The 10,443-nt window shown below is 33.7% G+C and overlaps 1 protein-coding gene across 2 annotated transcripts; it reads left to right on the forward strand.

Annotated features, from left to right (window-relative positions):
• The first annotated feature begins 2,753 nt into the window (after window positions 1-2,753).
• Window positions 2,754-10,113, forward strand: LOC112019923 (sucrose synthase). Of its 2 annotated transcripts, none has more exons than XM_024052480.2 (14): window positions 2,754-2,888; window positions 5,705-5,837; window positions 5,973-6,099; window positions 6,224-6,375; window positions 6,630-6,822; window positions 6,968-7,303; window positions 7,414-7,509; window positions 7,620-7,793; window positions 7,917-8,033; window positions 8,149-8,315; window positions 8,402-8,626; window positions 8,717-9,280; window positions 9,370-9,508; window positions 9,823-10,113. In XM_024052480.2, the coding sequence occupies exons 2-14, from the start codon at window positions 5,740-5,742 to the stop codon at window positions 9,853-9,855; spliced, it is 2,421 nt and encodes an 806-aa protein (XP_023908248.1). In that variant the 5' UTR covers window positions 2,754-2,888; window positions 5,705-5,739; the 3' UTR covers window positions 9,856-10,113. The 2 variants fall into 2 exon arrangements, with proteins under 2 accessions (XP_023908248.1, XP_023908238.1); XM_024052470.2 differs by lacking the exon at window positions 2,754-2,888 and adding an exon at window positions 4,778-4,900.
• The last annotated feature ends 330 nt before the right edge of the window (window positions 10,114-10,443 follow it).

Raw genomic sequence — 10,443 nt, forward strand, 5'->3', positions numbered from 1 at the left:
CTGATCTCTCAGTTTGAATCAAAAAGAAGGTTGCAACCAAGTTAATGAGTTCACGTTACGGTTGCATTCGAGGTAAGTTTATATTGGGTGGCTTCTTTTTTACTATTTAGCGTGTGTTTGCATATTGCAGTTTTAGCGTTTGCGTTTACGTTTGGCTAATCTCATGGCATTGTTCATGGATCAATCAAATTGCACAAAATGCGTGAATGATATTTTTGTTGTTTAAAAAATATTTTGCTACAGTGTTTTTAGCAATAGTATTTTGGGTGGCTCTTTTTTTACTATTTAGCGTGCGTTTGCATATTGCAGTTTCAGCGTTTGTGTTTTACTAATCCCATGGCACTGTTTATAGACCAGCCAAATTGCACAAAATGTGTGAATAGTATTCTGGTTGTTTAAAAAATATTTTGCTACACTGTTTTTAGTTATAGAGTTTTTAGCAATAAGTTTTTAGTTTTTAGTTTTTAGTAAATAAGCGGTATTCAAACATACCTTTAGTTTATTTTTACTACTATTCATAAGTTTTATTACACTTTTTAATACTATTTATATGTCTTACAGCACTATTTTAATTAATTTTTAACTTTATTTAGGTGCTTTTAGTGAATTTTTTTTACTTATTTAAGTTAAATACGTTTATAATTTCTTACACTCAAACCCAAGACAATTAAAAGTTGTTTAGTCTTATTAGTCTTTAATACTATTTCTGTCGGTGGCATTAACTATTTGAAATGTCAAACATCAAAAACATTGTTTCTGTGCATTCAGGGAAATTTACTAAAATACGATGAATATTCGTATAGATAAACCTTGCTGAGCTGTACTCAACTATTGTTTTCTTGGGTCCCACAATCTACGTGTATAAGTAGGGACATACAAACAATATCTGAATCCCATCAAAAAAAAAAAAAAAACAATATCTGAAAGTCCTGCTCAGATGGACTCAGCTCAGCTCCCACCGGTTCCCTCATCATCCAATCGTATTAAGCCACGTCAGCATAGAAAAAGGAGATCTGATAATTTGTTCTGTTTTACTTTCCCAACATCATGACCCCTCAACCGTACGTACCTCAACAGGCGCGCTGTGACTTTCAATCACAGAGCCACAGATATTTCCATTGCATAAAGAAAGAAATAATAAAAAAATAAATATCTTAATTACTATTTTTAAGGTAAAATCAGGACCGTATAAAATGGAACCATTTGTGCCGCATTACGTGAAGGCACACCTCTTTCACTCACAAATCGCTATTTTATATAATCTTAACATTATTTTTATTTTTATAGCTTCAACAAAAATAAAACATTATTATTTTTTATCTTGTAAAAATAAATTCCAGGTAGAATGGTATTGTTGTTCTTTATAATCGTTTTTTTTTTGAAAGGCTTTATAATCGTATTGAAACACTAATCAAAATTTTTTTTAATGAATGTGAGATTGGAACTTTAAGGTTTTTATTTAGTGAACAAGAGACTTTATCTATGAAACTAACTAAAACTCATTAAAAATTTAAGTGTAAATTTCACTAACTTAGAAGTTTTGACTAAAGTCAAATATGTACTCTATTTCAAAATTGACTTATTTAGTCCTTAAACCTGATTTCGTCTCTAAGATAGAAAAGAAAAGAACTCACGGTCATTTAGAAACTAAGGTTGTGTTTGGTATTAGCTTAAAAAGTCAAATTTTTTTTGCTATTTAGCTTATTTTTGCTACTATTTATGAAACTTATTACACTTTTTGATACTATTTATGAAACTTATTACACTTTTTGATACTATTTTAGTTATCTTTTAACTGTAGTTAGGTACTTTTAGTAAAAAAATTTCAGTCAAATAAGTTGTTCGCGAAAGGACTCTAAGTTGACTTTAATGACTAAATTAATTAGGACCCGTTTGATAATATTGTTTGTATTTTTTAGAAATACGTGTGGGTAAAAAAGTATATAAAAATACATATAATATTATTTAAAAACTGAAAATATATGTTTAAATACATGTACCAAACATGCTCTTAATTTTTTTTTTGAGAAAAACAGGCTCTTAATTTTAAAATGTCTTGATCTAATTAACATTAATCCTAGTTTTTATATACTTCTAAATGACAGAAATGCCCTTGTAAATAATGACGTTGCTGACGCTAACAGCGTCACATTTTGGAAAAACGAAATTGTCCTTTCCCTTGTATGCTTCACCAAATGCGTTATAAAATATAATATGTCTGATTATTTATAATTAATCGGCTCAAAAACCAGTTATCAGCTCGTCACCTAGGAAAGGAAAAAAAAAAAAAAAAAAAAATCCCGAAAGAAGCAAAGCAAACTATGGTTAAGTCAAAGAAGAAGTTTGAGGCCGTTTGCTAACGTTTTTTTTTTTTTTTTTTGAAATATGTATAAATAAAAAAATATATAAAATACGTTTAATATTATTTATTTATTTTCATTTTCAGCGTGCAAAAATATTACTATTATATATATATATAAAAACTAATAAGAAGGATTTAGTAAATGACAAAGGAATTAATTAAAAAAAAATAAAAGTAATGAGTACGTTGAAGGAAGTGGATAGGAAAAAGCTTTATCACATGGAAAAAGTTAGGTTAGTGAAAAGCGGTATTTGTGATACTAACAATGAAACCACAGGAAGGTATAGCGGTAATAATGGCTTTTTCACACGAAAACAGAGGTGGTGCAGATCTAGAAAACACCAAACAGGTCCCTCAATTTTAGTATATAAGGATGTCTAGGCCTCACACTTTCATCACCACACTCCGTGCTTTCCTTTCATTCTTTGCATTCTTGCGTTTACTTCATCTTTGAAGTTTTGAAGCTCTGTTCTTCATTTTCTCTATTTTTTCATTCTCATTGTGGCATTGTTGGCATTGTTCCAAGGTAAAATCTTGTTGCTTTACATATTGTATATTTTATTATTAGTGTTTGATCCATATGCTACAAGATTTTATTTTAATGACTTTTACACACTACATGTTTGTTTATAATATCTAAGTCCGTCCATGGCTAAAAATGTTCAAATTAGGTGGCATATTCGTCATGGATAAAGGACCTTCTAAATTTATTTACTTATATTATGAATTATGATTGTGATTTTTGTCCTTTGTTTTTTATTATGATGTTTATCATGATTCATGACTCCAATGTGTATGCATTCTTTTTTTAGACTCTACTCTAAACATGTCACTGCGCATAAAGTAAAAGGGGTAAAATAAAGGGGTATATTTGTACAATGTCGATTGAGGGTCAGATTTTAACATTTGGCTACCGCGTGAATCCGTAGGCTAAGGTCTAGAAATTCCAGCTTGTGATCATCACCATTCAGACATTTCACCAATCACGTAAAATCACACAAACACCAAAAGAGAGAGAAACTAGGCCCCACCACATTTGCCTTTGCAGCTTCTGGGTTCCTTCATGGCCCACCTCACTGCCAAATTACCGTAAATTGTTTTCCAATTCCAATTAAATTTTCCTTGACTGAAAAAAATATTTTCCTGTCCTGGCTTGGGTCCCAAGTTCTGTCAAGATGACAAATTTTTTGACCCTCACGCCTCCGGCCTTCCATTCCCACGAGATATTTCTCATTTTAACTTTTATCTTTACGTAATCTTAGCTCATAAATTACTCGTAATCTTTAGTGGACTACAGAGATTAATACAATGGTTTAGGTGTTATGCTACTAAAAACATATATTTTTAATTTTTAAATAATTTATATTTTTTTTATTCATATATATTTTCACACATTTTTTTAAATAAAAATTAATTTTCAGTATTTAAATACATGAAATATCCCTATAACTTAAAAAAAAAAAATCTTATTTAGTACTATTATTTTTTAGAGAGTTTCAACTTATGGCGATCGTTTTTTTATAATTGATCTTTATTATCAGATTAAGACACCAATCAGTTTTTGGTGTAGGCAGAGATTGAACTCTAGATCTCTTATATAACCATTAAAAATTTTACCAGTTGAGTTAACTGGAACTCACTTATTTAGTACTCTTAATATAGAAGAAGAGATACTTTATTTTGACAAAAACACCAATAAAAACACCAATTGTTTATTTATGTTCATGTTAAGTAAAACTCTAATACCTAAATTTCAAAAAAAAGGAAAAAAAATATTTTACATATATTTTTTAATCAAATCTAGAATACTTAGGCCCGATTGGTATTTCAGTGTTTAAACAATATTATACATATTTTTACACATTTTTTCTCACACATATTTTCAAAACATACAAACAGCATTATTAGAACAACCTTATCAAACAGGCTCTTAGTACTTGTTTAGTATAACATTGCATGTATTTTTACACACTTTTTAATTTTTAAACAATATTACAGATATTTTTATATAATTTTTCACTTATATGTATCGAAAACAACATTACATACATTTTTACACATTTTTTCATTTACATATATTTTCCAAAAAAACTAAAAACTGTCGTTTAAGCAAACTACCAAACGAGCCCTTATTGGTTTTTGAAGTAAAATCAGTCAATGACAAAAATGTAATTGTGGTAAAACTAAAACCTGTCATAGATATTTTTACCTCTCTCAAAAAAACACGCAACTCCGTCTGTGTATAACTGTGTATAGCACATACCTTCCATTTCGTTTGACCTGTGAAATTTATTTTATGTCAAGCTTTTTACCAAAATACCCTTGTCCCCGCAAATCAATGGTTGAAATCTCCCTTGTCCCCACCTTAGGAGAATTTAGACAAAAACGACAGGGAATATATCATTTTCTTTTTTACCGTATGAGATGGTTTTTGTTACTTTTTACCATCTTTGTTTCGCGCTCCATTGTCTATAAATTTAGCCAAAAACACTCTCATTTCACCACCACCCTTTTTCATTTCTCCTCTCTGTTTTCCTGGTATTGTTACTCTCTTTGATTTTTCTTCTTTCTTCCTTCTTTTTTTTCTCTTTGTTTTTTCCAGTTATACTCTTAAAATGTTTGTAATTTTTGTTTTCAATGAGAGAAAATTTTTTTTCTCTTCTGGAAAAAAAAAAAAAAAACTCTTTTCTTAGTATTTTATTTTTGTGAGCTTACTAGTTTTTGATCTAGTTTCATTTTTTACGCTTCTCTTCAAGCTAAAGAAGCTCCGTCCGATCTATGCTTTTTATAGCTTATACGTGTGCTTATTTTAGTCTCACTAAGCGAAAATGTTTACAATGGATCTGCTCTGCACTTCCTTATCTGGCAAACACTACTCCTATGGCCATGGACATGGATGGTTGTGAATTTTTTTGGTGATCTAAGCGAAGTTTAGCATATAATAATAAAATCAATTAATAAATTAATTAAGAGAGTGGTTACGCTGCGCGAAAAGCCACTAGAGAAAGATCGTACTGTGCATAGATAGATTCATACAAATCATTCTCTGATCACTGGTTAAGACGGCAAATATGGTTGAACAATAAATCTCTTCGTTTAATATTTTTCTATGTAGTTGGTGGGGAAGTTAGGTTTTGCATCTATTAGCCTCACAGAATTAATATTATATTTTACTTTTCGGAGTTTGCGTCCTTGACTTTGTTTATGAGGTTTATCCATCTTCTTCTAAATTTAATTATATTCTCTTAAATTTTTTGGATAAAGTCGGATCTGTTGCTAAATATTACTTGACACAGTCTTTGTTTATTGCTTGTGTTTGTGTCTCTGTCTCTGATCTAGCAGTTTAAGGTTTTTGTAAGAATTTTGAGAAGTTGGCCATGGCCGGAAGTGCTCTGACCAGAGTCCATAGCCTTCGTGAGCGCTTGGATGAGACCCTCTCTGCTAACCGTAACGAAATTGTCGCACTGCTTTCAAGGTACTTCATGATCTAAGTCTTTTTCCATTTTGTTTCAGTATAGGTTTTGAGTTTTGTGATCATTTTCATATGTGGTGTCTCAAGGAAAAAAAAAAAAATGGTAACAATTTTTTATTATGACATGTGGTATTGTAGGATTGAAGGCAAGGGAAAAGGAATTTTGCAACACCATCAACTGATTGCTGAGGTAGAAGCAATCCCTGAAGCTAACAGGAAGACACTTTTGGATGGGCCCTTTGGTGAAGTTTTGAGAGCCGCTCAGGTTGGTAACACAGAATAATAGATCACATTCCGTTTTGTCTTCTGCTAATTTTAGTATAGTTTTGTTAGTTTCGTGCTGATTTTGCTGTACTTATTATTTTTTTTTTTTTGGGGTTAATATATAGGAAGCCATTGTTCTGCCTCCATGGGTTGCCATGGCTGTTCGTCCAAGGCCTGGTGTTTGGGAATACATAAGAGTGAATGTCCACGCTCTTGTTGTTGAGGAGTTGCGTGTGCCCGAGTACTTGCACTTCAAAGAGGAACTCGTCGATGGAAGGTGACTTTGCTTGCTTTTCTTGTGTTTAGAATTTTTTTTATTTATCTCTAGGTTCTGTTCTGTATTTTGCTTATTACTTACATGCTTATTACCCGCCAGGACTAACTTGTTGAGGATTTATAGCCGTTCCAACAAAATTAGGGATCTAAAAGGATCTAAAAGGATCTTTTGTTGTTGACTCGTTGTTAATATTACTTGGGTATCTAAAATGTTTACCATATATGCTTATTGATGTCAATAATTTGAATGTGCAGTGCCAATGGGAACTTTGTGCTTGAGTTGGATTTTGAACCCTTCACTGCATCATTTCCCCACCCCACTCTTTCGAAGTCCATTGGAAATGGCGTGGAGTTCCTTAACCGTCACCTTTCTGCGAAGCTCTTCCATGACAAGGAGAGCATGCACCCACTGCTTGAATTTCTCAGAGTTCACTGCTACAAGGGCAAGGTCGGTTTCAATATATTCTGTCTTTGATCCACATTGTTGAAAATAATTAGTCTTATAATCTATATATCTATGCAAATTATAGCAATAATTACTTGGAAAACCTTTTGAAACTGTTTTGTATGGCTTCAATGGTGTTTCTCTGCAGACTATGATGCTGAATGACAGAATTCATAACGTAGATTCCCTCCAGTATGTACTTAGGAAGGCAGAGGAGTATCTGACTACACTTGCCCCTGAAACAGCTTATTCTACATTTGAGCACAAGTTCCAGGAGATTGGTTTGGAGAGAGGCTGGGGTGACACCGCTGAGCGTGTACTAGAAATGATCCAACTTCTTTTGGATCTTCTTGAAGCTCCTGACCCGTGCACCCTTGAGACATTTCTGGGCAAAATCCCTATGGTCTTTAACGTTGTAATTATGTCTCCCCATGGTTACTTTGCCCAGGATAATGTGTTGGGATACCCTGACACTGGTGGCCAGGTTAGATTTACATGCCTAATTTGTCATGTCTAACTTCAAATTGGTTGTGTTGTGTCAATTTGTTTAGGTTGAGACTAACTTGGGCTTGGACTATTTTGTTTCGCATCTAGGTTGTGTATATCTTGGATCAAGTTCGGGCCTTGGAGAGTGAGATGCTTAACCGTATCAAGCATCAAGGCTTGGATATCACCCCCCGAATCCTCATTGTAAGTCTCGCTTTAGGTTTTGTGTAAGAATTTTAGCTCATAAATTCATATAACTTTGTGATTATTTCCTCTATTTAATGCTTTTTTTTTTTTTTTTTTTCGATACGCAGGTCACCCGACTCCTCCCTGATGCAGTAGGAACCACATGTGGTCAGCGTCTTGAGAAAGTATTTGGGTGTGAGCATGCACACATTCTTCGAGTTCCTTTTAGAAATGAGAAGGGAATGGTCCGCAAATGGATCTCAAGATTCGAAGTTTGGCCATATCTAGAGAATTACACCGAGGTAGACTTTAATTGTAGTGGTTTTTGGGGCTTATTGCTTTGTTACTTAAATTTAATGGTATCATAGTGTCTTTGTGGCCTTTGTCTATGAGATCTAAAATTGAACAATTTATTTTATTATTAGGATGTTGCACAAGAACTTAACAAAGAGTTACAAGGGAAGCCGGACTTGATCATTGGAAATTACAGTGATGGAAACATTGTTGCCTCATTGTTAGCACATAAATTTGGTGTTACACAGGTTTGTCAGGACATCCATCTTATCTCTTGTGATTTTTACGGCATTTGATCGTAATCAGTTTTGCTTTGCAACCTAAAATGTTGAATAAGCTCTCATCTTTTCCTGTCTCTTTCAGTGCACCATTGCTCATGCCCTTGAGAAGACAAAGTATCCTGAATCTGACATTTACTGGAAAAAATTTGAGGAGAAGTACCACTTCTCTTGCCAATTTACTGCTGATCTTATTGCCATGAATCATACCGATTTCATTATCACCAGTACCTTCCAAGAAATTGCTGGAAGGTGAGACACTCCTCTTATTTATGGTATTTATTCTTATCATCAATCATTGCTTTGAGGCTAACATTGTTTCCCTTTCATTGTTTCAGCAAAGACACTGTTGGTCAATATGAGAGTCACACTTCTTTCACCCTTCCCGGACTTTATCGTGTTGTTCATGGGATAAATGTGTTTGATCCTAAATTCAACATCGTCTCCCCTGGAGCAGATATGGATATTTACTTCCCCTACACTGAGACAAAGAAAAGGTTGACAGCCTTCCACCCCGAAATTGAAGAGCTCCTTTACTCTTCTGTGGAGAATGAAGAACACTTGTGAGTTTTTGTCTATTTTGCCTTTTCTTCTATTTCCACTTTCTATTTCTAAGTGAGCAAATTTTTATTCATGTATTGCTGTCTTAACAGGTGTGTATTGAAAGACAAGAACAAGCCCATCATATTCACAATGGCGAGGTTGGATCGTGTGAAAAATATCACAGGTCTCGTTGAGTGGTATGGCAAGAATAAACGTCTTAGGGAGTTGGTTAACCTCGTTGTTGTTGCTGGGGATCGGAGAAAGGAGTCTAAGGACTTGGAAGAGCAAGCTGAGATGAAGAAAATGTATACTCTTATTGAAACCTACAAGTTGAATGGGCAGTTTAGATGGATTTCTTCCCAGATGAACCGAGTGAGGAATGGTGAACTCTATCGGTGTATTGCTGATACAAAGGGAGCCTTTGTGCAGCCTGCCGTATATGAAGCTTTTGGGTTGACAGTTGTTGAGGCCATGACTTGTGGATTGCCAACATTTGCTACTTGTAATGGTGGCCCAGCTGAGATTATTGTACATGGTAAATCAGGCTTCCACATTGATCCTTATCATGGTGAACAAGCAGCCGAGCTCCTCGTTGGCTTCTTTGATAAGTGTAAGAAAGACCCTTCTCACTGGGACCAAATCTCTCAAGGAGGATTGAAGCGGATCTATGAGAAGTAAGTGAAACTGACTTTCCCCTTCACACTTGCATTATTGTTTGGTACTGTTTATAATCAAATATCTAATTCTTTGCTTTGTTCCATAGGTACACATGGCAGATTTATTCCGAGAGGTTGTTGACACTTACTGGGGTTTATGGCTTTTGGAAGCATGTGTCTAATCTGGATCGCCGTGAGAGCCGTCGTTATCTTGAGATGTTCTATGCTCTCAAGTACCGTAAGCTGGTAAATTTCTTTCTAGCATGAATAATTTGACTTGTGTGTTATTAATCTACCAAGGTAATTCTTGAGGTCGATTTGAAAATTTTAGCTCACCATGGTTAATCTACCAGTTTATATGACACTTGCACGCATATATTTCTTACTCGAAATGTGTCCTTCAATCTTCATTACCATGTTAGTAATAGTCTTGATTTCCACTCCTTATAAAAGAACAACATTGATGAACCATTCTTTGGTTCTTTTCTCACATTCCTGCCTTCATAAATGAGATATTTGTTTTTCTGGTTTTGATTCAATTTTCTTGTTTAACATTTCAGGCTGAGTCCGTTCCTCTTGCCATCGAGAATTGAAATTGAAATTTCAAGGGGAAATAAAAAGCGGCAGCATTGGGCTGGAACAAGTTGAGTTATTATTTTTTTTTTTTTCTGAATTCTGAGGAAATGATGGCCATGGTTTTCGAGATATGTGATTAAAATTAGGATTAAGCTTTTTTTTTTTTTTTTTTTGCTTGATGCTAGCTGGGAATGTTTGAACTAGAGGAAATGATGGCCATGGTTTTCGAGATATGTGATTAAAATTAGGATTAAGCTTTTTTTTTTTTTTTTTTTGCTTGATGCTAGCTGGGAATGTTTGAACTTGGTATTAAGCCACACATCCATTTTCCTTTCAATTCAAAGTTGTGATGTTTGACTTTTCTATCTGCTGTAAAATGTATTTGTTTTCTTAGTTTCAATTATTTCCTTGTGATTGAAATGAATCAGAGTTCATTTTTTCCTCTGCTTCTATGTTAATTTGAATGGAAAATAATGCATAAAGGAAGACTTGGAAGGTTATGGAGGAATTTAAAAGCCTGGTCCATTGCTTAGTGTTGCCAACAGAGCTTGTGTACTAGAATAGTATAACAAAGAAAAATCAACTATTAGCTTTGTGCCATTGTC

The sequence above is a fragment of the Quercus suber genome, unplaced genomic scaffold (assembly GCF_002906115.3).
Source record: "Quercus suber isolate HL8 unplaced genomic scaffold, Cork oak 2.0 scaffold_1006, whole genome shotgun sequence".
Taxonomy (NCBI): domain Eukaryota; kingdom Viridiplantae; phylum Streptophyta; class Magnoliopsida; order Fagales; family Fagaceae; genus Quercus; species Quercus suber.